This window comes from Mustela erminea, chromosome 5, assembly GCF_009829155.1.
Source record: "Mustela erminea isolate mMusErm1 chromosome 5, mMusErm1.Pri, whole genome shotgun sequence".
NCBI classification, from domain to species: domain Eukaryota; kingdom Metazoa; phylum Chordata; class Mammalia; order Carnivora; family Mustelidae; genus Mustela; species Mustela erminea.
This window is the reverse complement of record NC_045618.1, coordinates 69,005,921-69,032,870: the sequence shown is the minus strand read 5'-3', so window position 1 is coordinate 69,032,870 and position 26,950 is coordinate 69,005,921. Positions and strand designations below refer to the sequence as shown.

Below are 26,950 nucleotides of genomic sequence, written 5' to 3'. Positions count from 1 at the left end.
TATTAAGACTTGAGCCAGCTTTTAACAGTCCTTTCATATCAGACTGAGGAGTCTGAGCAGAGGCATGGGGATCTCTTTGTGTTAGAGAAGGAGTGTCTGGAAGGGGGGAAGCCCTTTCGAAGGCTATTACAGCAATAGTTAAGGGGAGAAGTGTCTATATGAGGGTCTTGACGGGGGAGTGAGATAAAGAAACACTGGTGGCAATATCACAGAAGAAAAATTTGATGATGCTGGCAAAGGAGGGCAGAATGCAATGCAACCCGCGTGAGATTTTGAGGTACAAGGCCTGGGGTGGACCAGTGAAAGGCACGGAGGACTCCGGGAGGAGAAGTGGTTTTGAGAGGGGGGGTAAAAGGTTCAGTATCCGACACAGAAAATCATCTAGACGAGAAGGCGGTGTCCAACAGGCCTGCAGAGTGGTCAAGCCAAGCAATTAGCCATCCTTATCTGACAAGCATCCCATTAAGGCAGAGAGATTTCAGGTGATTTTCATGAGTGGAAGAATAGAGTGTTTCTTAATACTACATAGTAGAAGGCCTCTTCTCTGATGGAAATATTTCACGTATACTTTTAATGTTTCAGTTAAACGTACATAAATATCCATTTGCGTTGTAGAGTCAAGGCTTTTTGTTGGAGTCTTCTAGAACGATGATCAATACCCCTTTCCTTGTTCTTGTATAAATTCTACCCATCATTCCTCACTTATAGTCCTATCATTGTTTTCAAAGGGATACAAGCTGTTAGGGAGCTCTTTAAAGTAAGCCGAGTGCAGAACGTTTCATTTCTAAAATCTTTCAGGTTTGTTTTATCCACATGTGGGTTAGATCTATTTTTTTTTTAAGATTTTATTTATTTATTTGACAGATAGAGATCACAAGTAGGCAGAGAGGCAGGCAGAGAGACAGGAGGGGAAGCAGGCTCCCCGCTGAGTAGAGAGTCCGATGCGGGGCTCGATCCCAGGACCCTGAGATCATGACCCGAGCCGAAGGCAGAGGCTTTAACCCACTGAGCCACCCAAGCGCCCCTAGATCTATTTTTTAAAAAAGCAACTTGCCTTCATAAAGTCTCTCTAAAACTTTTAATTTTCATAGAAATAACTACATTAAAAAAAAAAACCCCGAAACTCCTATATTTTCAGTTTGCTTACTATCTACTTAGATCACGTGACTTAAACAACAGTTACAACAGCCATATACAGGTACAGCACCAACACACCCGGGTTCTTAGTAAGTCTACATTCCAAACTGTGTCAGCAGAAGGTTAGGCATCTCTCCTGGCTGGGGCAAGCCTGTGGAGTGGCAACCAGTTAGCAGAGTTTTATTGTTGTATTGTGTGCTAACAGCTCAACACCTTGGTTTGCTGCTCTGTCTCAGGTTACATTTCCAATTTTTGTCATCACAATGAGCATGTTGTAGATTCCAATTTTCCTTTTCCTACTAAACTTGACAACAACATCTTGCCCTTGAAGAGCAGACAGTATTTAATGAGTACTCTTGTACTTACTCTCCCAGTGGTTTCTGTTCAGGGAAAATGATAGAGGGTGTCCCAAGGCAAACGAGAAAATTAAAACAAAACACAGCAGGTATCCTGACTGCCCCAGCAGAATCCTCTCCAAGACCCTGTTTTCAGGAGCTGAAATTGAATCAGCAACTAGAAGACTATCTCTGGGGATGAAGGTTTAGATTTAGAAACTCATCTGTGGCCTAAGACTTTCTCTTCTTATAAAGAAAACCAAAACATGTAAGGTTTGAGTTCCCCACACTGGGGTCAACATTATCTCCTGGATTACAACTCAGTGAAGACCCTCTGTTTTTGTTTCCCTTAATAACGATCGATCGATCTGCATGTTGTAGGGTGCCCTTTGCCTCTCCATCGCATTTTGTAAACATAAACAAAGACAATGAAGTTTGTCAGAAGGGCACATGTAATGTGTTCTCAGTAGCTTTTGTTTGTTGTTTGGAGAATATATAGATTTCTCTCAGGTGGGATAACATTAACCATGGGAAATACACTCCAGCAAAAAATGGGGCTCTACTCACCAGAATGGCTATGGCTTAACGCCTACTGACCCAGCAGTCCTAGAGATGTGAAGGCTCCACGATCCAGGTGAAGGAGACTGTTCTCTCACTTGTTTTTTTTTTTTTTTTTTTTAACTACAATAAGGGAGAAAGTCACGAGGGCTAACTTTTCTGAAGACTTTATTTAATCTAATCATTCTCAGTTGTATTTACTGAAATGTCGAAGTAATCCATACTTAATTTGGTAAAAATCAAAACAGTGAAGATAGAAGGTGAAGGTCCCTTTTCTAGAGTAATTACCCCTCCTGACAGTTTGTTTTGTTGGAGTCTTTCCGAATTCCTCCTAAGCACTGCATATTTATATATACACATACACATACTAGTGTATGAGGAAGATTATAGTACGCATACTGTCCTGCAACATTCTTTCCCCCTCTTGGATGGGTAGATGGGGGCCCCCTCATGGGTCACTACATGCTGACCCCCCAGGAGCAGCACAGTGTCCCAGAGAAAGGGCCAAACTTGTGGCCACTCCTCTAATGAGAGACAGTTCTCTGAGTTCCTGACCTGGGGAGGAGACCTTCATCTTCCTTGTGCTGTCCCAGCGTGCTTTCTTCTGTTCCTCAGCTTCTTCCTCACCTGTATGAAGCTGGAGATAGGGGCTCTCAGTACGAGGGGATCCTGGTCCTCAGTTTAGGAGAACATTCTTCTACTTATTATGTAGCTAGAGATGCTGGGATCCATCAAGATAGACCATTTCCCTCCCAAAAGTAAGAGAGTCTTAAGTCAGATTGGCCACCGTGCAACAACGCTCACCCCCTGCCCCCAGTATGTGGGTGCATATCTGCACAGGTAAGCCTGTGTGTTGTTTTAGAAAACAAAGCCTAAAGTTTTGTCTGATGTATTTCTCTGACAGAATAATACTGGAATTAAATAAATTCTTTTACTGGCATTCTAGTATACAGACTAGCTTATTTAGGGTCAGAAGGGATGGTATCCTTTTAGGATCTTGATGTCTTGTTCACCCTTCAACTTCCACTCAACTTCTAGAAGTCGAACTAGTTGTGAGTGACATCCCTTGAGCAGCTGAGAGAAGGTGCTGACTGTGAAGGAGTATTCCCGGGCAGACAGGGTCCACTCTCTTCTGCCTGCAGACATAAGGGGCTTTGCCAGAGAGCATGAGACCTGGTGCCTCAGCCAGGAGTCTTCCAGGGATGGGGAAGAGGAGAACCCTGACCAGAGGCTCATCCATTTCTGTGCTGGTTTTCTTTTGTTTTCTGAAATGATGTTTAAAGAGACATATTCTGGCTAAATGAAGACATCCTTGGAAAGACTTTTTGATTTGAAAAGAAAATATCTTGGAAGCCCTGAAAGTTTGGAGTAAATGTCTGAAACTTTCAAGACACCTAACTGCATCCCCTACCCCCAACTCCCCAGCATTTACATTGTGGATAGACAGCCCATGGGAGCCAACACATGGCTGTCTACATAATGCTGGACTCTCGGGTCCTGTCTAAGTTATTTCAAGTATCTCTTCTTAATCCCTTTAAATACAGAGACGAGTTTAAAAAAAAAAAAATATGTTAACCCATCTGGAGTAGCTATAAGCTGTTCCCTGAAAAACAAAGAAACCTTTATTCAACACCAGATCTTTCATTCTTTATCTTTCATGACAAGTTGCAAAATTCTGGTGAGATAAAGGCCCAGACTGCAAGCACCTGATTCTTGTGCCTGGTCCAGCGGTAGGAAGGACTTGTGGAGGGAATGGGCAGGACATACACAGAGAGCGAGACAGAGGACTGGGAGGGGAGGAGGGAGCCGTGCAGCCAACCCCAACGTGGAGCAAACGAAAGGGATCTGGCCCAGGATGTGTGGCAAGCTTCCAGATCTCCCTTTGCAACATATAAGAATCAGATTTCCTCAAGAGGCTATTCCCTGTGAAAAGAAGGAGGAAAAGGGGATGGGGGAAGGGAGGGAATGAAAGGGGAAGGAAGATGCAGGATGAGGTAGGAGGTGGGCGTGTCTGTGGGAGGTCCTTGGGTCTTGGCAGGGTGTGAGTATCCATCCCAGAGGCCTCCAGGAAGCATCATGTGTGTACTCACGGGCCATATTTTTATTAGGATTATACCCTACTGACTTCTAGAAAGGTTTTGAGGTGGCTCACCTGCTAGTGAGTTAATGCTTCCTACACATACTGAACAAGTCTGTGGGAGTGAAAGGACAGAAAGTCTGTGAGTCATCGCCCAACTGTTCAAGTGAGTTAAGAGGGGGGCTGTTTCTCCTGAATGAGATGCCCACAGACACTGTCAACACCCACCGGTAGGAATCCTGATACAGTCAACTCATTTAGTTGACATCACCAGGAAATCATTGAATTTTTCACATAACTGAAGCTTCTCCCTTTAGAAGTCAGTCTTCTAAAACTTAAAATACTTTACATGGAAACCTCTGCATAATGAAGACTGTATGCTCCTTTTCTTCAGAGATGGTTGATGACTGAATGAAAAAAAAAAAAAATTTGGAGGGGGGAGGGAAAGGCCAGATTTTTTTCTTCAGATCTATGGTTTATTTTTTATAGCAGTTTTATTGAGATACGATTTGTATACCATAAAATTCGCACTTTAAGTGTACAATTCGGGTTTTTTGGGGGGGGCGGTTAGTATATTCACAGACTTGTTCAACCATAACCACAGTGAGGTTTTATTTTATTATTATTTATCTTTTTGAGAGAGAGAGTATGTGCTGGCGGCAGAGGGCCAGAGGAAGATAGAGAATCCCAAGCAGGCTCCATGCCCAGCAAGGAGCCCAACATGGGCCTCGATCTCACGACCCTTGAGATCATGACCTGAACCGAAATTAAGAGTCAGCCGCTTAACTGACTGAGCCACGTGGGTGCTGCACCATGATTAGGTTTTAGAATATGTTTATCACTCCAAAAAGAAGCCAGGTACCTCTAAGTTCCCTACCTCTGCCCCACAGCCCCCAGCAGCCATGAATCTACTTTCTGTCTCTCTAGATTTGGCTGTTTGGGGTATTTCATATAAATGGAATCATATAATAGGTGGTCTTTTGTGTCTGGTGTCTGTCACTGAGCAAAATATTTTCCAAATTCACCCATGTTGCAGCACCTACCAATAGTAGGTGAATTCCTTTTCACCTTTTTGGTGAATATACCACATTCCTTTTATGGCTGAATATACCACAATTTGTTGTTGCATTCACCAGCTGATAGATATTTGAGTTGTTCCCACTTAACAGTTGTAATGAATAATGCTGCAAGGAGCATTCATGCATAAATGTGTGTGTGGACATGTGTTTACAACTTTCTTTGGTCTGTACCTGTGAATGAATACAGGTTGGAATGGAACTTCCTTTTTCTTCTGGTGGAAATGGAGTCTTCATTCGAATCATCGAGATGCTATCATTTCTTGGCTTTTTGGGTAACATCAGGTGTAGCAGTCATGGTGCTGTAATGAGACCCAAGGTATACCGGCCAGAGCTAGTAACTGTACTGGCTACTTGCCTCTGCGCACTGAGTCCCCTAATCTCTGAGCTTTCTGAACTTATGTGTCTATATTTCTACAATTTTTCAGATTCCTTGTGTTCAAGGAGCTGTGCCTGTTTGCTCTTGGTAGTAAGCCTGTCTTTGAGAGAATTCAACATTTCAGTTTGAGGTTCTGGCCTTCTGAGAGGACAACCTGTTAACACTGTATCTAAATCAAGAGTAAATTCGCTCTAAAACACGGACAGAAACTTTAGGGTTTGGCTTAATTTTAAAATAGGTCTTCATTTGGGATATCTGGATGGCTCAGTTGGTTAAACATCCGACTCTTGATTTCGACTCAGGTTGTGATCTCAGGGTCGTGAGTTTGAGTCCCACATTGGGCTCCTCACTGGGCAGGAAGTCTGCTTAAGATTCTCCCTCTCCGGGGTGCCTGGGTAGCTCAATGGGTTAAAGCCTCTGCCTTCAGCTCAGGTCATGATCCCAGGGTCCTAGGATCAAGCCCCGCACCAGGCTCTCTGCTTAACAGGGAGCCTGCTTCCCTTCCTCTCTCTCTGCCTGCCTCCCTGCCTACTTGTGACCCCTCTCTGTCAGACAAATAAATAAAATCTTAAAAAAAAAAAAGATTCTCCCTCTCCCTCTGCCTCTCTCCCACCCCTGCTTGCTCAACCATGTGCTCTCTCTCTCTCTCTCTCAAAAAAAAAAAAAATCTCTCAGTCACTTACTTCTGTATTTTTACCAATGTTTAGGACACTTGAAGTTGTCAAGTAGAACACTTCTTTTTAAGGTGTTAATCTATTAAGCTACATTCAGATAATAGGGATTTGGGAAAATCTGTTGATGAGCTACTGAACTGATTCTAGTCTAAAACCTGTGCTTAGAGCTCTCACTTGGTAAGAAGGGAGCCACAGAGGAACCCTGACTTCTCGAACGCCACCTTAAAAAGACCTCTGTCTCTTAGGATTAGGTTGTCACAAAGGCTCAAATGATGAGGGTGTAAACAAGACAGAGGTTTTCTTTTTCACTCATGTAAAAAATGTCCATAGGTAGGTAGGCCAAGGCTGCATTACGGTCCCACAGTGATCAATCACCCAGGCTCCTTCCATCTTTCTGTTTGGCCATCCTTAACACATACCTTCGATCCTCAGGCTTATTCAAGACTGTGACACAAAGATGGGAGACCCCCCCCCATTATGTGTGTTTTCCAGATGGCAGGAAGAAGGAAGGACAAAGACAAAAATGGGGCACCTTCCTAGCTGAGTGAGCCTCTTTAAAGGAGCTTTCCTTGAAATCCTACCTGATGACATCCTCTTAAATCTCTTTGGTCTTCTGGCTTCAAGGAAAGCTTGGAAATGGTGGTTTTGAAGCTGGGCACATAGTGGGTTCTGTTGGCAGGGAAGAAAGGAGGAAAGGAAAAAAGAGGAGGGGATGTAGGTAGGCAGCCCAGAGTCTCTACCCTGGCCTCCTAGGAGCTTATGTTTTAAGATGGACAAGACAGAGGCTGGTCACCACACCGTGTTAAACACACAGAGCTGTGCCAAGCTTTACCGCAGCCCATCCCTGGACCACTTCAAAGTTTGTAGGCTCAGATTGTTGAAAAGGAGGATTGTTGGTAATGATGGGATTGTCCCTCTCAGCTCTTCAGTGGGAGCATCAGAGGACTTTCTAGAGGATATAGGATTTAGAAGAACATTAAAGGAAATGATGCTATCAACAGAGGCCCTTTTCAGGTTGTGTGGGAATGGCTGATGCAGACCCCTCTGTGTGATGTCACCTGTTCTTCTTGGTTTCCAGTTATATATATATGGTCAGGGGTATTTAAGGTAATAGTTGGAAGTTTAAAATGTAGTCAGTGGCTAGGGAAGGAAAGAAACTTCCTGATTTCCGTGAGAATCTCAAACCTGAACTAGACTCTTCATTAGTAGCTATAACCACCTGACTCTCCCTGCCCCTAGGTTTTTGATGACTTAATTGAACAATATATCCTAGAAAGTCATTACTTTTTTTTTTAAGATTTTATTTTTACGTAATCTCCGTACCAAATGTAGGACTCAAACTCACAACCCTGAGATCAAGATTGCATGCTTTCACAGGCACATTGTAGAAAGTCATTATTTAATATAATAACCAATAGTATAGGTAATCTACCCCATGCAAGTGGACTTTAAAAGAAAATAGGATCTTCCTTGCACTCTTTTCTTCCTATTCAGTTAAAAACACTGAAATTAAAAAAAAAAAATGATTACAAGCTATAAAACCAGCAAATTGATTCTGAAATTCTATTTGAGTTGCTTTTTGAAGGTGTTACTTTTTTAAAAGCATTATTTGAGTTTGATTCAAAAATCTATGTTAGAATTTGTTGGGAACTTGGTGTCTGTGATAGAGTGAACATGTCTGCAAATTTCTATACTTGTTTTGAGTTTTGTGATGTTGCATGACCTTGTTCAAATTTTTTAAATGCTTTGAAATTTAGAGGATTGAGGCAAAGAGTTTTTTCAAGTGCAAAGGTTTTGTGAGTCTAGGGTTTTGTTTTTGTAAAAATATTGACTTAGCAGGTCATCCCCTTCTAGCTCTGATCAAAATGCTCCTGAGATTTAATTCTGAAGGAGGCTCCAGTTGGTAAAATCATAGGCTTGTGCAGCTGTCCATCCTAACAGCATTTCCACTTACCACCCTTGGGCTCAGTCCTGATGATTTATAAAAAATCATCATTCTTAAATATTCTTAAGAATATTTAATATTTAAGAATACTTAAGAATATTTAAGAATCCCCAAATGGTATCCAGACTTATGAAAAGGGCAAATGCTTCTTCCAACTTTGAAAGCTATATGATTTGGGCACTTGGGACAAGCTCTTATTATAAGAGCTTATTTGAGCCAGAACCTACACATTTCGCGGAGAGCCTCTACTTCTGTTTCCCCGGGCTCTGTGACCATGCATCCTCTTCCCCTGTCCTGTTATTGTCAACCTTTCTATCCTATGAGCACGTTGGCAAGCCTGTTCCATTTTTAAAATAACTTCCTCTTATTAGTTTATCTTTCCTCTTTTGTTAAAATGTAAAGTTCTCAAAGCAAAAATAAGAACAAAAGCACCATGCTTTCTGGTTAACTTCCTCACCTCTACATCACACTCTAAATCCCCTGCTCTCTGCCCTCTTCCTCTCCCCTCTACCGATACTGCTCCACTGAAGCCAACAATGAAAGCCAACAGTTGCCAGATTCCAGTGGACACTTTCCAGTCCCTTAGCATCTTGGTCATCTTCACTGTCCTGAGTTCAGTAAACAGTCTCTTTCTCCAAAAAAATCTGTGTGCTCTTACTTCCACTGTATCACACTCATCTGGTTCTCCTTGTGTGTTTCCAACTTGTGTTTTGAATCTTTCATGGACTCTACCCTGCCTGCCCTTTAAATGCTGAGTGACATCAAATAGGGCACTATTTGTGAAAAGTAAGAAAGTTTGAATGGGTAATCTCCATGAAAAGTAAGAAGGGTTTGAATGGGTCATCTCTAAATTCCCTCAAACTCGAATATCCTTCTAGTCACATTATAAGGGGTCAGGATTCACTGGCTTGAGCTACAGAAAACTCTTGTGTTTCAAGCAGAAAGAAGTGTAATGAGAGATGATTAACATTTGGGCTGCAGTTCTGCAAAGGCATGTTGTTGGCGGCTGCTACATTTTCGGAGAAATCATAAAAGCTGAAAACCAGTATGACGTCATTCAACAGTTTATCATCATGTGGGAGACTGACTAATGGGAGCTGTGGTTTCAGCATAACAGAACAACCGACCATTCATGGAGGACTTGAGTGCTGTGACTTGGAGGAAGGATGGTATGAATGAGGCTCTTTGGCCACCATAGCCTCCAGACATGACCACACACAGGGCATGGTTACAGTCCTAGAGAGCTGGAAAGATTAAAACCACCGTATATAAATGCTCCTACTGGGGACATCATGTTTGACTACGTATGACCACTGATGGTAAAAATGCTGGCCTTTTCCAGTAATAATTAAAGGGTACCTTTAGTTTTTAATAGTATTTTAGCTATATATGCCGCTAGCTACAATTTCAGATTATTTGCTGAGAGTGAGATTTACTTTACAGGCAGGGGTGGGAGCAGAAGTGTGAGGATCTTTGAATCTAGCGAAAGGGGGTGGATCTCTGAATCTCTGAAGTGCAGACACTGCTGGGTGGGGGAAGGGGAATGGAAGAGAATGTTTGATGGCGCTGTTAAGGTTGTCTCCGTTGTGGTCGTACTTGCCGAAGCCGTCATTTGTGAGTGTGCAGTATTCCCCCAGTAATGTTTGATTCAATTTAAAAACTCTAGGTCCCGAGCACTGAAGGCTGAGACTGATTTGTGTGATGGAGCATGTAGGGCATAATTTATTTAATATTTTTTTTTAAAGATTTTATTTATTCATTTGACACAGAGAGATCACAAGTAGGCAGAGAGGCAGGCAGAGAGAGAGAGAGGAGGAGGAAGCAGGCTCCCCGCGGAGCAGAGAACCCGATGCGGGACTCGATCCCAGGACCCTGAGATCATGACCTGAGCCGAAGGCAGCGGCTTAACCCACTGAGCCACCCAGGCGCCCCTTATTTAATATTTTTGAGGAGATTCAGAACTGACAAATAAGATCTTAAATCCCCAAAATTGTAGCATATTAAGTGATTGGGGGTTGGCAGAAGAGACCATACACACACTGTCACTATTAGATTAAAGTTCCCAACTTAATTAAACAAAGATATATAACATAATTGGCTGGTCATCTGCTAAGTCATTCTGTAAAGGTGTTGCCTTGGCTAATTTGTAACCAAATAAGGCCGTAGCCAACAAGATGGTACACAGATTGGACGACTAGAGACAGTAGATAGAGCCCTATACCATTTTCTTGAGCACAGACGCAGAGCAGCTTTGTCAGCCTCTGCTGGGCCCATCCCTCTGCTGCCTTGTATGGGATGCACAGGGCTGCTGCCCCTTGGCAACTCTGAATGGGAGCCTTGGAATACCAGATGGGTGCCCAATGGCAGGTCTGGGAATTACATTAACTTTATCTGTACAGCGATGGTGCTGGCATTTTGCCTCCACCTTTCACAGCAAAGGACATCCAGCAACACTCTCCTGGGAAGCAGATTAACTTCTGTGAGTCACTGCTTTTCCATCTCATTTATGATTCATGACCTGGGCTATATTTTTAGCTTGTATTTATTTGGGTCTGAGAAGTGGGCTGAGCGGAAGTGTTGTTTGGAAACTTATGGAAGAAATTGGCATCACACGTAAGCTTGAGTAGCCTGAAATTTGTTTATAATCATCAGACATCCTATAAACATTTGTTGAGATCCTACTATGTGTCATGTACCGTGCCAGACTCTAAAAATGCAAGTGACTGAGACCCAGCTTCTGCCCACCAAGAGCCCACTGAATTGTGTGGGCAGACAACTAACTTGATAGTAGTTGTACTAGAACCACTGCCTGTCCTCCCAGCTGTGTCTCTGGATTTTAGTCGTATTGAAGTCTTTGGTATTTTTGCAGCACCCCTTCTTTTAAAAAAAAAAATCAATTTTATTTAAATTTAAGTAATTAACATATAGTGTGTTATTAGTTTCAGTGGTAGAGTTCGGTGATCCATCAGTTGCGTGTAACACCCAGTGCTCCTTACATCACATACCCTCCTTAACGCCCGTCCCCCAGTTACCCCATCTCCCCCAACCCACCTCCCCTCCAGCAACCCTCAGTTTATTTCCTATAGTTAAGGGTCTCTTATGGTTTTTTCCGTCTCTGATTTCATCCTATTTTATTTTTCTCTCCCTTCCTCTGTGATCCTCTGTGCTGTTTCTTAAATTGAGTTTCTTAAAATGAGTGAAATAGTATGACAATGGTCTTTCTCTGATTGACTTATTTCGCTTAGCATAATACCCTCTAGTTCCATCCGCATTGTTGCAAGTGGCAAGAATTCATTCTTTTTGATGGCTGAGTAATATTCCATTGCATATATATACCACATCTTCTCTATCCATTCATCTGCTGATGGACATCTGGGCTCTTTCTGTAGTTTGACTATTGTGAACATTGCTGCTATAGACATTAGGTTGCAGGTGCCTCTTAGGATCACTATGTTTGTATCCTTTTGGTAAGTACCTAGTAGCAGCACCCCTTATTCTTACTCTTACCTACTGAGCATGTCATGTTCTTGCCTGAAATCTCTCCTCCAACCTCCCCTTAGTTGCCCTTTATGACTCACACCAGCATCCCTTCTTCTGAAATATCTTTCCTGATTCCCTGAGGCTCGGTTGGAGCCCCCTCTTACACATTCCCATAGCACATTGTATCCCAGTGTTTATCACAATCCTATGAAGAGTAGTCTTGATTGAAGTCCCTTCATGGTAGTGGAGACTTATTCATTAGCTCCCCAAACTAGGAGGTGGGTAGAACTCAGGGGGTTTGGGAAGAACAACACTGTCATTCCAGTACAATCATTGCCCCTTGCTGAGCCCTTCCCATGTGCCAGTCACTGTGCTCAGCACCACACGTGTTACCACATTGGAACCTCGTAATAACCCTATGAAATGGATAACTCATTGTCCCTATTTTATAGATAAGGATGAGATGCGATGTAAAGTTATTTGCCTCAGGTTTCACAGCTAGTATGTGCAAAGCTGAGATTCAAACACAGGCCTGCCTGGCTGTTAAAACCTGTGCTCCTAGACTCTGGCATATTCATTTTCCACTTCTGTGGTTACTGTATCAGTCATGATAGACTAGGTCATTCTGTGAATAAGCAATCTCAGCTTTACAGCAACTTAAACAACAAAAGTTTATTTCTTGTTTATACCACGTGTCCACAGCAGATTGGCTGGGGGGCTCTGCACTGAGTTATTCTCCCTCAGGGACCTGTCATTCCAGTACAATCATTGCCCCTTGCTCAGGAGGCCTGAGGTCTCCAATCGTTAAGAGAAAGGTATGTGAAAAACCACTCTCAAAGTGATAGTCTACCTGAATATTATTGGCCAAATCAGGCACAGCACCCAACTTCAAATGGGCAGGAGAAGTGTAATTCTACTTTGTTCTGGGAAGGCAAAAAATCGGAAACAATAGTGGAACAGCCCCAATAATTCCCACATATACGAAGAAAGGAGGGGCAGGGAGTAGATGAATGAAGACAAAATGGAAGGATAAAGTGTCCAGAGGAATGAAGGTCTTCCAGGGATTAAGAAAAACCTTCCTTTTTAAACCCTAGGTCTCTAGTTAAAGGGCTGTTGAGATCAATTACTCAGTTGTTCTTCCTGTGAGCAACACCGTTAAGACTTCTCTTCCGAATGTATTAATGCTTTGACACAACCTGGGATTTCACTGGGTCCATCAGGAGAGCATACTCAATTAGTATTACAAAAGCAGCTAATCAGAGTAAGGCCAGTATTCCAATTCTCATTTGCCTTTTTTTTAAAAAGGATTTATTTATTTATTTATTTATTTATTTATTTGACAGAGAGAGAGATACAGCAGGAGAGGGAACACAAGCAGGCTGGGTGGGAGAGGGAGAAGCAGGCTTCCTGCTGAGCAGGGAGTCCAATGCGCGGCTCTATCCCAAGACCCTGGGATCATGACCTGAGCCGAAGGCAGTCACTTAACAACTGAGCCACCCAGGCGTCCCAGTTCTCACTTCCATTGTGAGGAACTAGTCTCACCACCTTAGAGACTTTCTCCAAGAACAATAGAAAAGGATTCCCAGTCTCCTAGGATTTGGCCTCCACAGTGACCAAAAAAAAAAAAAAAAAAAAATCTCTTAAAAGTTTCTTAGGAGGCCTGCACACAGTGCTAACACTTGCTCCTCCCCACAAGGGACTTGGCTTAAAGCTGTTGGGTGCAGCTTTTGAATCTCATAAACATTAAAATGGAATATTAGATACAGGGCCCTTAAAGAGTTTCTGCAAAGAGCACATTGAGAATATTTGGTCAAGGAAAATCCACCGATGTACAGTGCAATTCCTGTTTTTCAAGAGCACAGAGGGTGACCGACAAGGTGTGGAACAGAGCACAATACTTACCGTCTCGGGCAGTGGAGGCAGCCATGAGGCTTCAAGCCACTGTGAGACTGTAGGTTATATAAACATCTGCCACCTACAGAGGATGGCTGGCCTTCCCACTCTCTTTTCTCTGGATTAAAAAATATATATATATATTGAATGAACAAGTCTAGCTTTTAGGCTTTCGGCTTTTGAACCTGGAGCAGAAGAAGGAGCTTTCAGCAGGGTCGATGTTTGGATTTTTGGAAACATATGCAGTTCAATCAACTACAGGTATTTTGAGGGGCTACTGTCTGCCAGGCCGTATTCTAGGTATTGGGGATACAGCAATATCAGGTCTTTTCTGCTTACAGTGAGGGTTTGGGTGGATGGGGGACGAGAGGCTCCGTGTAGTGTCTTCAACCCAGAAGTTTTCAGAGTCCTGAATTCATTTTCATTTTAAATATCTCCCCAGGCCGTACCCATCATGAAGCATGGGGCACTTCAGAGGGGTCAGCATCATGGGGAAAACTCCTAGTTGGCCCAGGTACCGTGAGGAAATTGCTGTGAGCAGATGTCTCATCAACAGGAGGCACATCACTATGTACTATCTGGTATCTTGGAGAAATGCTGAGCTTGGAGTCTTCCCTAGATGATCAGCATCTCCAGGTCAGGGAGATACCATGGACTATCATAGCAATAAGCATTAAGAGACCCATTAAGCAGCTCCATGGCCCTTGAACAGAGCACCAAACCTCTAAGAATCCATTATTCCCATCCATAAATTGAGTGTCAGACCCTTACTCAGTGTCTGCTGCAATTTTATCGCAATGATCAAATGAAAAAGACCGTGCAGATCTCTGTGTCAAAGCATGTGGTCGCATAGGCTGACCCTTCTGGCCTTGCCCAGCCACAGAAAGAGCTGCCCATGTTTCCCCATGCGTGGGTGCTGAGTTATTCCTGGGAGAGGCTGTGGCCCTCCCAAAGTTCCCCGTCTGCTTTCTGCCACAGGGATTACCCCTGGCTGAGTGACTATGCCTGTGCTCAGGTCCGTAGGCAGAGAAGAAACCTCTCTCAGTTCAAAAAAATCCCTGTGGTAAGGGGTTCTCAATGGGAGTAGGACTGTTGGTATGTGACCCAGCATAGCCGCCCCACATGATGCAGATGGTTGGCATACTTTCCTTGCCCACGGACGGCCGGGACTTTTTTCCAGATACATGGGAAGGTTTCTTTGGCCAGTTGTAGATAGCTCATATCCTAGTGTGTTAGAGCATCATCAAAGTGCCAACCTGACCAAGATCTTTATTGTTAATCTGGGCTTCTATCCCTCGAGACGATTTATCTGCAGGATCCTGGATTGCCCACTGCTATCAAAGAGAAATTTTCTTTTGAATCAATTTAACACTTCCCTTACTTATTAATTAATTAATAATTTTAAAAAGTTTTTAAAAAAGATTTTATTTATTTATTTGACAGAGGTCACAAGTAGGCAGAGAGGCAGGCAGAGAGAGAAAGAGGAGGAAGCAGGCTCCCTGCCGAGCAGAGAGCCAGATGTGGGGCTCAATCCCAGGACACTGGGATCATGACCTGAGCCAAAGGCAGAGGCTTTAACCCACTGAGACACCCAGGCGTCCCTTAAAAATTATTTATTTATTTATTATTTGACAGAGATAGAGAGATACAGTGAGAGAGAGAACACAAGCAGAGGGAGAGGGAGAAGCAGGCTTCCTGCTGAGCCGGGAGCCCAATATGGGGCTCAATCCCAGGACTCTGGGACCATGACCTGAGCTTAAAGACAGACCCTTAAGGACTGAGCCACCCAGGCGCCCTTAAACTTCCCTTATTTAATTCTAAAATTCCCCCAGGAAATGAAAGTTAAGACATCAGCTCCGCTTGCCTTACAAGGAGTTTAAAACAACAGATGTTTTCTCCATCTGCTGTGGCAACAGAGTCTACTTGGTCGGGAAAGAGCATGGGAGATGAGGGTGGCCAAGGTGCCGAGGTTTGCCCCCTTCACAGCCCTGCTCTGGCTTGGCCAAGAAGCCTGCAGAGGCAGTTCTGGCTTTCAGAAGAACAAGCAGAATGCACAACTTACTTTTAGAAGATTGCATCTTTGTGAAGAGTGAGGACTCCAGGTTGAAATGGCTTGCTTGCCAACACCTGGAGTGTAAATGAATGAACCATTACAGATACTCAGGCTGTTGAACCTGGGGCAAGAGAAGGAGCTCTCAGCAGGGGAGATGTTTGGATTTCTAAAAATATATTCAATTCAACCAAAGGGGTGCGCGTGTGTGTGTGTGTGTGTGTGTGTGTGTGTGTGTGTGTGAAGTTTAATTAACCAAAGCTTGTGATTTTGAGGGCTACTCCATGCCAGGTGGCCTTCCAAGGGTGGAGGATAGAGTGATCTCGGCTCTTTGCTACCAACGTTCTAGTGTGGGGAGACAGACAACAAACAAACAAACACGCCAAGCTGGCAGCAAACAGTGCTCCGAAGAAAGACAAATACAAGAGAAGAGAGAACGGTAGAGAGAGGGAAGGTGTCCACGGCTCTGTGCTCTCGGGTGCAGGTTTCAAATGCGTGACCGCACCACTCCAAGAACAGTCTGTTTTGGCCAAGACCCCTTGTGCCTCTTCCGCAGAGGCCTGTCTTCTTGCTTGTCTCACTGAGCTCCCTCGAAACGTGCTCCCCAGTATTGCTCCCTGTTCCAGAAGAGGGGCCCTGCAGCCCCATTGACTACGTGCCCCAGTTTCCCTCCCATGGTTGCTGCCCTAAGCGGGGAAGCCCTTCCCTTCCTTCTCGTACGACGCACGTACTGACTCAGAGTTGGCACGAGGACGCTTTGGCCGGGTTCTCTTGATTATTTTAACTGGCAACATACCCCTTTAAGAAGGAACCCATGACAGACGGTCCAGTTAGGATGCAGGTTATTTTGAGACTTCCTGAATATCATTTCTTGGCTACTTCATTCCAATAAATCACTTACTGCACTGTAAGAGGTGCTGGGGATAATGATGACTAAGACACTCCCTGCCCTTGAGAAGCCCACAGTCCAGCTGCAGGCGTCGACATTTAAAAAGATAAATGGCAGAACAGCTGGGTGAGCAGCTCCATGACCAAGATGCTCCGGGAGCCCAAGGGAAGATCAGTGAGCTCGGCCTCAGGAGTGCTGAAGAGGACGTCCAACAACTTGAATGATTTCTGATGCCTCATTTCATTCTTCATTATCCCTCTAGTCGACCATATTTCCTGCATAGTTTACATCAGGGTCACACGCTGTCTCGCAGATAGTGTTTGTTTTGCCTGTTATTGTTGCTTGGTAACAGCTTTATTGAGATGTAATCCACATACATACAATTCACCCGTTTAAAGTGTGCAATTCTATGGCTCTTAGTACACTCACAGGGTTGTACCAATACCTCCAATTTTAGAACATCTTTATCAACCCCAAAGAAAACCCTGGACTCTTCAGCAGTCAAATCCCATCCACTAAACTTTACAGCTCTCCTTTCTAGCTCCATAGGTTTGTCTACTCTGGACATTGCACATAAATGAAATCAGGCAACATGTGGTCTTTTGTGACTGCGTTCTTTCACTTAGAATAATAGTTTCAGGATTCACTCGTGTTGTGGCCTGTATCAGTAATCTGTTCCTTTTCATTGCCAAATGCTTTTCCAATGAGTGATGTGTCCTTTTTATCAGTCCATTCATCAATTGACGGATACTTGGTGGTTTCTACTTTTTGGCCATTATGAATAATACTGCCATGAATATTTAGGTGCAAGATTTTGGTGTGGACATATGTTTACAGTTTTCATGGGTATTTATCTAGGAGTGGAATTGCTAGGTCATATGGTAATTCTAAATTTAACTTTTTGAGGAATTGTCAAGCTGTTTTTCCTAGTCCCTGCACCATCTTACATTCTCACCTTGTATGAGGGTTCCAGTTTCTCCAGATCTTTGTCAACACTTGCTATGTTGGGTCCATTTGTTTTTTTTTGTTTTTTTTTTTTTTTAAAGATTTTATTTATTTATTTGACAGAGAGAGATCACAAGTAGGCAGAGAGGCAGGCAGAGAGAGAGAGAGAGAGGAGGAAGCAGGCTCCCTGCTGAGCAGAGAGCCCGATGCGGGACTCGATCCCAGGACCCTGAGATCATGACCCGAGCCGAAGGCAGCGGCTTAACCCACTGAGCCACCCAGGCGCCCCAAGGTCCATTTGTTTTTTAAATGATGGCAGTCTCAGAGAGCATGAAGTGGTACCTCGTCATTTTGTTCTCCATTTCCCTAATGATGAATGATCTTAAGCTTACTGACCATTTATATATCTTCTTTGGGCAAATGTTTATTCAGTCTTTTGCCCACTTTAAAAGTGGGTTATTTGTCTTTTTATTATTGGTTGTAAGAGTTTTTTTATATTCTGGATCCAAGTCCATTACCAGATATATCATTTGCAAATATTTTCTTCCATTTTGTGGGTGGTCTTTTCATTTTCTTGATAATCTCCCTTGAAGCACCAAAGTATTTAATTTTTATGAAATCCAATTTATCTATTTTTTAATTAGCTTGTGCTGTTGCTGTTATAGCCAAGGTCCTGATTTTTGCCAATTTCCTTTTACCATTTTAACTCTCATACATAGGTCTTGGAACCATTTTGAGTTTATTTCTGCATATGGTGTGATGTATGGGGTCCAATTTCATTCTCTTTTTTTATATAGGTATTCAGTTGCTTTAATGCCATTTAAAAAAAAAGATTTTATTTATTTATCTGACAGAGAGTGATGAAACACAAGCAGGGGGAAGAGAAGAGGGGGAGGGAGACGTAGGCTCCCACTGAGCAGAGAGCCCAATGTAGGGCTTGATCCCTGAACTTGATCCCAGGACTCAATCCCAGGATTCTGGGATCATGACCTGAACCAAAGGCAGACACTTAACAACTGAGCCACCCAGGCACCCCTCCTTCAGCACCATTTGTTGAAAAGACTGTCCTTTCCCCTTTTGAATTATCTTGGCATCCTTGTCAAAAATCAGTTGACAGTAAACATGAGGCTTTATTTCTGGGTTCTAATTCTATTCCTTTGATCTATGTATCTATCTTTATGCTATACCACACCTGTTTTGACTGTGTTGCTGGGTAGTAAGTTTTGAAATTGGGACATGTGAGTCCTCTAACTTTGTTCTTTCTCAAAATCATGTTGGCAACTCTGGGCCTCTTGAATTTCCTTGTGAGTTTTAGGAGCAGCTTGTCAACTTCTGCAAAGAAGTTGTCTGGGATTTTGATAAGAATTTAGTTAATTCTGTAGATTAGTTTTGAGAGATTTTGGTTTTGCCACCTTAACATAAACTCATCTGGTCCATGAAGGTGGATATCTTTCCATTTATTATGATCTTCTTGAATTTCTTTCAACAATATTTTATAGTTTTAAAAGTATAAGTTTTGTTTTTATTTTGTTAAATGTATCCATAAATATTTTATTTTTTTTCATTCTGTCACAATGGGGTTGTTTTCTTAATTTCATTTTTGGATTGTTCACTGTGACCTGTTGGGTTTTGAAATTAGGAAAACTTGCAGATACAGTCTGATTTCTGACTTCTCTTGAAAAATCATATCCCAAATGACAGCAAAGGACTTGAGTGAGTGGTTTGCATTCTGTTCTTCTTTTAGGACACTTTGTTCTGAGTTTGTCCTCATCTGGCTACTTTCTTACATCTGGGTTAATTCACTCATTAATATCATAATTATTAAGCACTGAGTTTTTGACCTTTATGATTGTTCTTTTGGGAAATCTAACTTAGATGAGATTTAGTTTGAATACGGGGTTAGTATTATCTAAATCTTTAATATGATTATTTTTATATACACATCCTATTCTTTCTCAAAAGTTATTCAAGCCTCATCTTACACATTTATCTTAGGAACATTGGTGAGCTAGGCTCTACACTGAGGATACAAAGAAGAAATAGACACCATTTTTGCTTTATAAAGAGATTTTCACATGTTGATAAAAAGTGCCATATGGGCAACCAGACTTTTATCAAAGGTCTGCTAGCAGTCTGCTAATAGTCCAGAGTGGGCAGAGGAGGGCTTAGGAAAGGGAGTATAGTCAAGACTGTGGGTGAGGAAGGGGAGAATAGGAGAGGATTCTTGGAAGAAGTGACCTTTGCATGATGATAGTTGGGACCCTATCCACTAAGCTTAAGAAAGTTGCATCTTTTCCTGCAGACTGGTCTTTTCTCTAAAGTGTGGTTCTTGGACCACCTGTAGCGGAATCACCTGAGTGCTTGTTAAAGCACAGTTACTCAGACCTACTGAAGCACAGTCTCTCAGAGTCCAGGAATCTGCTTTTTAATATCTTCTTTTTAACTTTCTCTGATGATTTTGAAGTTCTATAAATTTGGAGAAGCTCTGTCTGAGGATGGGGGCCCTGTGAAGATTTTTGGGTGGGAATGGAGTAGGATAGGATGGAGTCATATCATGCCAGACCCAAGTTTCAAGAAGGTGTTAGCTGCATTGGGAAAGGCAGATTCAGAGGTGTGGGGGACACCAGAGACTCTCTTGTTGTGGGAGTTATGTTCAAAATTCAGCACTAAGGTGAAACTCAGGTAGAGTAAAGAATACTCTGGGCCATCCCTAAATCTCCCACATCTGTGCACTTGGACCGTCAAAGATCAGAATCAGTGTCTTATGTTTTTGTTTGTATTTACAGGGAGGTCTTCTTTCCCTGGGGCCATTGAGGTCAAGGTCTAATTTGGAGAGTAGGGTTTGGGGCTACAGGGTTGAACAAAGAGATTGCTCTCTTGCTTACTGCCAGCCAAATGAATATGGTTCATTTCAGGTCCATGGAACGTGCATGTGTTGCAGTTGAGAGTCAGAGTGCCCAAAAGAGCATGGTAAAATTTGGGTCAGGGTGTGGGGTTGAGGGAAGAAGACAAGAGAGATCCCCTAGGTCATATGGAGCCTGAATTGGTAGGGCTCGACTCCTGGTTGGCTGAGGGATTTAGAGGAAGGGGAAGAGTTGAGTTTTCTGGTTCATGTAATGAGGTGGTTGGTGATACTGTTGCTTGAGATCAGAAATTTAAGTAGAGGAATAATCTGGATACACCGAATCTGCAGTCCGAGTGGAATAAATATTCATGTGATTATACCAGTCTGCAGCATACAAAGAACTTGGATGGAAAATCTCTGTGCCATCAGTGCCCAGGTAATAACTGAAGGCATACGTGGTAGAGATTGACTTTATTGGGTGGGAGTAGAACTTGGGCAGCAGAATTTTCTAAGCTTCCCTGTTGATTCCAAGATGCAGTCAGGGTTGACTGCATAGTATAGTGTGAGAGGAGAAGAGACCATTGTTTAAAGAAAAAACGGGGGTAAAAATAAGGAAAAAGTGAAGGAGGCTAAGAAGGAACATTCAGAAGATGAAGATAAGGAATTAGAGAAAAATGTTCTCATGAAAGTCAAGCAGGGAGAGAGGGTCAGAGGAAACAGAAGGAGGTGAGTGGAGGTCAGCAAGTGCAATGCCCTGGGCAGGTGAACCAGAGACCAAAAACAGTGCACTCAAGTAGACTATGATAACGTAGTTGATTTGCTCAGTTTCAGTAGAGTTTTGAGGACAGAACTACTATAGTGAGTTGAGGCATGAGCAGAAAGAAAGGAAGTGGAGACAACATCTCAAGACTCTGAAGAGAACGTCCTCCTTCTGATCCCCCTTCTTAGTGAGAAGGACTAGAAGTTATTTAAAGGTGGCACAAAAATCCTTCAGTGTCTTTGGGCCACATTGGTGGCCTCTACTATTGTCAAACATTTATTGCATGAAGGTCAGACCGTTGTCGTATCACACTGAACTATATACTGTTCTTTAGTGTTCTGATTGTTTGAAAGTGTCATTCTTCCCTGTCTTATCAAATGCAGAGCCTATGCCTGGAGCCTTCTCTTGAACAATATCCAGCTATATTCCTGGCACAGGGGCAGGCACATTCTAAGAAAGGAATACTGTATGCCACAGGAAAAAAAAAAAAAAGGAGTTACTCCTACTTAATAATTAATGAACTGTGCTTCCTAGAGGTTAAGGCAGGCTTTATTTAAATTTTATACCCTATAATAATATTACCTACTTATTTTAAAAACTAAATAATCTAAAAGTGTAAAGTAAAAAGTAAAAGCCTGCTTCTCTCCCATTCCTAGAAGTAACTGCTGTTACCTTTCTTACCAGTTTCTTATGTGTCCTTCAGACATTCTTTCTGAGGGTATAAGAATATATATCCTTTTCCTTTAGGTAATATGGTCAAAATCATTCTGTAACAGAGCCAGTATGAGAGATTCTTATAAGCTAGCTATCATTCCTCCTGTCTGAAAACCCTAGTAATTTCTTCAAAGCCCAAGATACACACAGCTATGAATAGGCTGTTCACCTCTCCCTGGGAGCAAGTGGTTGAAGCTCAAACAGTACAAAAATATTATTGCTGCCTTGGGGCATGAAGAGAGAGCATGAGCTAGGAGTTAGGTAAGCCGGCTTTCAGGGCTGAATAGAAAGGTTGTCTGAGCACTGCTGAACTCCACTACTTTCTCACCACCCTTGTATGCCTCTAATAAATGTCTTTGGTGTCTTCTCAGTGTCAGGAATCAGGGAGTGTCTTGTGTCTCATGTGCCACCTCCTGTGGTCCCCAGAAGTAGTTGGATTCATCCTGCTCTCACTGCTGTGGCCCCCAGGCTCATCTCATTGTTAGCCATGTCAGTAGACCAAAGGAAGAGTCAGTGGGAGGCCAGCTCAGTGACCCTTTCTGTTTTTTCTTTTCCTGTTATACAGGGCTTACACAGAGTAGCAGGAATGGGCTATGGGCTTTGGAATAAACCCTGATTCAGTCTCACTGAATAAATGAAACTGAGACAGGCACTTCCCTTTAATAGACTTTAATATCTTCATCTACTGAATGGAATGACTAAACTCCTAGAAAGAAAAGAAATAATCTCTTTCATGATTCTCTTATCCTTATGAGGCTGGGTTTTTTTCTTTCTTTTCTTTTCTCCTCCTCCTCCTCCTTCTTTTTTTTTTTTTTATTTTAATGTAGGCTCCATGCCTACATGAAGCTTGAACTCATGACCAGGAGATCGAGACCTGAGCTGAGATCAAGGGTCAGATGCTTCACTGACTGAGCCATCCAGGTAGCCCTGAGGCTGGGCTTCTTAAGAACAGAGACCCTATCTTATTCAGATTCACATTTAATAAACAAGTAAGAGGTATTGTCATTCCCAGTTTATACCTAAATCAACAAACCAAACTTTTCCTTCCTCAGGCACTGACATTCAACTATTGTCTGCTTATGTGGTCAACAGGTACCTAAACAAAGAAGTGAACAGATTATTTTTATGCACTGCCCTCTCTTTGCTTCCTCATAGCAATGGTTTCTGAGTGAAATGGACTATGTGAGTTAATGAAAAGACCAAGTCCATTCTGGGCTTCAGGATAATTGTGAAAAATCAGGCACCAATTCCCTCCCATCATCTTGTTCAGAACGCCTTTCTTAACACATGCCCAGGGGGGAAGGGAAAATGTACTCATTGTCATATCACCTCAGGCATGACTCACATTTCTTCAGAAACTTTGGTTTATCACAATGAAGTTGGCAGAAGGTGTGACCTGTGCCATTGCTGGCGGTCAAGCGTATGGAGCAAAATAGCTGTTCCAATGAAGGAAGGGGGATCAGAAGCAATGCCTGGGTCTGTCTTAGAAGGAAGCAGATGAGGTGGGTATTGCCGTGAAGTGTGATTGAGAACAAAGCCTTGGAAGAGTCTCTCTCTTCCTGTTCTCGGTCTCTCCACTAAAAATCTCTTTCCTCACTGATAACCCAAATTCCTCCATTGGTGATTTCCGGCACTGGACTGAGAATTGCCCCCACTTTGACACTTCCTCGCATGGGTATGGGTGTTGAGTCTCGTTGACCTTGGAGCATCTCTGTCCAGCTGACGCTCTGTTTGGCTTTTTTTCCCATTCCTGTCAGATACGCAGTGTGCTCTACCTTCCTGCTAAAGTCCCCACCATCAACTTTATCATCCAGGGCTCTCCCTACCCACGGCCACTAGACTGCCTGAGGAGGAGGCACGTGCTCCCCAGCCTCTCTCTTCACTACAAAACCTCTTCGATTTAGGTTGTTGTCAATCTCTAAGATGGGGACTAACAAAAATAACAAACAGAGGAGACAACAGAGAAATTTAGAAGTCTTCCAAAGGTATCAACCTGGTTTATAGTTCTGGAGTCTTTTTCTGAGTTCTTATTTCTCCTGTATGCCTAATTTATCCCCCAAGCTGAGAGACCAGTCAAACCTTCACATCCCACCATCTCTTCTCTCCCTCTGCTCATTTTAAAGACACTGTTGGAGTTGAACAATAGAAGCTCTAGTCATTCTTCCAACTAGTATTTATTGAGTACCAGCGTGTCCCAGGCACCATCCCAGGTGCTGGGAATACAGTGTTGGTTATAATGTTTACAGTCAAGGGAATGAAGACGCGCAGTAAACAAGCAAGCCAACCAGTAGACCTGATAATCAGTGGCATGAAGGTGACCAGTAAGGGCTGTGATGAAGGGTGACAGGAGGCGGTGATATTTAAATTAAAACATTAAGGATGAGAAGAAGTCAGTCCTGGAAAGAGATGGGGGAAGAGAAATGCAGAACGGGAGAGGGGAAGGGGCAAAGGCAAAAGCCCTGTGTTTGCAAAGAACTGGGTGTATCTGAGGAAGAGAGAGAAGACCAATGTGGCAGTGAAGTGTAGAGGGGAAGAGGGACACAGATGAAGTTGGAGGTTAAGGAGGGGTGAGAAGACACAGGGTCTGGGCGTTTATAACATGTTTGCTTTGATAATAAAAACCAGGGGTCTCAAGCAAAGGAGAGACATGGTCTGATGTGTACTTTTGAAAAGTCACTCTGGCAGAAAATGTAGGTGTTTACATTTTCAAAATGTGCCTTGATGGGCTGGTTAGGACTACCTCATCTGGATGATTTACCACTGAAGGGAAAGATGACACCCATCTCTGTACTGACAATGCCTCCTGCGGGAATTGGAGGTGTAGCCCAGACCCGTACCTCAACTTTGTGGAGATTTCATTTTTTCCAGGGTGAGGGGTGCAGGAAACAGGGGACCTGGAGCTAAGTCTTGACATGGGAGAAGACACCGAAGGTAGAAGAAACTGGGGCAGCCAGTGAGGATATAAAAACAATCTTTTTAGTGCACCTCCATGTAAAGCATGAACCCTTGGAATCTCCTTTCCTAGTAGTTCTTTTTTTTTTTTTTTTAAAGATTTTATTTATTTATTTCACACAGAGAGAGAACACAAGTAGGCAGAGAGGCAGACAGAGACATAGGGAGAAGCCTGATGCAGGGCTTGATCCCAGGACCCTGAGATCATGACCTGAGCCAAAGGCAGAGGCTTAACCCACTGAGCCACCCAGGTGCCCCTTCCTGGTAGTTCTGAGATGAGCTTTCTACCATATCCCCTAAATTTAGATTTCCTTTCCTAATAAGTCGTATGGATTATTGGACAGAACTCTCTAGACTTCACTCATTTCCCAGTTATATCTTAACCTGGGGAAGTTAAGCATGATTGGAATGATAGAAAGCATTCAAAACTTTTCTTGTTGTGTCAATACTAGAGACCCAAGAGGAGCGTAATAAATGAATCTGGCTGAGAATCACGAGGTGATTGTCCTGGCCAGCCAGCTGTCCCAGCACTAGGCTCTGGGCAACTTGGTAGGCTGGTATGCCATTAAGATGCTACATCTACAGAATTTGCTCAGAAATACTCTAAGAAGTGTCTGGGGAGGCACCCCTCAGATCTTGCCATCCTTCCCCGGTGCTTTTGCCATTTCCAAGCAGAGGGAGGCTGGAAGGCTTCCAAAGGAAAGCTAAACAGGAAGCATATAATTTCTAAGGAGCTGACAGATCACTTTCAATCAGACCGCTTGGCTCTCATAACATTTCCGAGCTCATTCTCGGAGAAACTCTCTCCCTTGTCAGCTAAGGCTCTGCTAAGAGGATTTACTCCCACGGCCTCACTTGGCAAAGCTACACAGAAGACTACTAAGTCTGCATCCCTAGGCTTAATTCTTCTCCACCATTCCAGAATCCAATTTTCAACTGCAGGCTTGTCATTTCCTGGATACTCCACCAATGTCTTTCAGTCAATGCATCCCAAACCAACTCATCATCTTCCCCTCTCCTGGTTTTCCGGTTTCTGTTAATGGAATCACTGTTCCCTCTGCTACCCTGGCTGGAAACATCTGAGTCATACTTGACTCATCCTTGTCTCTTATTCTCTAGATCAAACCAACTGCCGAATCGTGTAGTACCCATTTCCATGACGTCACTTGAATTTGTCCCCTCCTTCCTATTGCCACCATCTCTCCTCGGTGTGGGCTCTCATTACTTCTCCCTTGACAGGAACATCCTCACTTCTCCCCTCACTAATAACCCACCACCATACTGCTGCCGACATAAGGCTTCTCACACACAGATTGACCACCTCGCTCTTGTACAGGCAGCCCACCATGGTTTCCACATTAGATAAATATAAACTCTCTTTTCCCTTACAAGTCATAATTCCTTTCCCAATACTCCATGTTCAAGGGAAGCTTACCCATTCCTGGCATAGGACATGACTCTTTCTTCCTTTCTGGAACCCTTTCAGTAAATGATCTTGTGAAAAAGAACGATCTTCTTCTATGACTAAATTCTGTACTTATGCAATTAGATGCTTGTTTTATCTCCTTAGGAGCTTCACTGTTCCTCTGTTATTTGCCTCACATGACACTGGAGCACATGCAGCTACCTGGGGCTGTTCTACGAGCTTCACCCATGTGAAAAAATTTAACTCCCGTAACAATTCTAATTGTAGTCCCCATTTTACCGGTGACAAAATTGAAGTGCAGAGAAGTTGAGTAACGTGCTGAGCTTCCATTAGTGACACGTGCTTAGCTTGCCAATAAGTGGCAGAGCCAGGAGTCAGACGCACACAGCCCATGCCCTTAACCAATGAACTCACATCATCTTTATTTACCTGCCTTCCTGATATCATGGCTGGGATTTAGCTGATGTTTTAGAACTCAACTGAGGCTTAAGGCATGTGTCCATTAATGGTCCGAAATATCAATGGTAGGCTGGCTGTGCCAATGTTAAGTTGATATCAGGAGCTGACTTAAGGTGTTTCCCAGGAAATCACTAGGAAGATGAGAAACATCATTGTGCTATTTTTAACCCCTACTTATTCTTTTTTTTCTTTCTTCTTATTTCAGTACATGGGCTGTATTGAAGTACTGCAGTCAATGAGGTCACTGGATTTTGGAATGAGAACCCAAGTTACAAGGTAAGAGAACAAAAATGGAAGAGGCTTTGGAGGCTATAGTTTAAAGTCAGAACAGTTTCTCCCTGTAGGAACTTCATGCA

At 43.1% G+C, this 26,950-nt stretch overlaps 1 protein-coding gene across 1 annotated transcript in view; it reads left to right on the top strand.

Moving 5' to 3' along the window:
- The window catches only part of SHC4 (SHC adaptor protein 4), a 137,395-nt gene that overhangs the window by 14,754 nt on the left and 95,691 nt on the right, over positions 1–26,950 (top strand). The window contains exon 2 of the mRNA XM_032343654.1: positions 26,800–26,870. Coding sequence (XP_032199545.1) covers positions 26,800–26,870 — 71 coding nt within the window. The remainder of the gene's footprint in view (positions 1–26,799; positions 26,871–26,950) is intronic.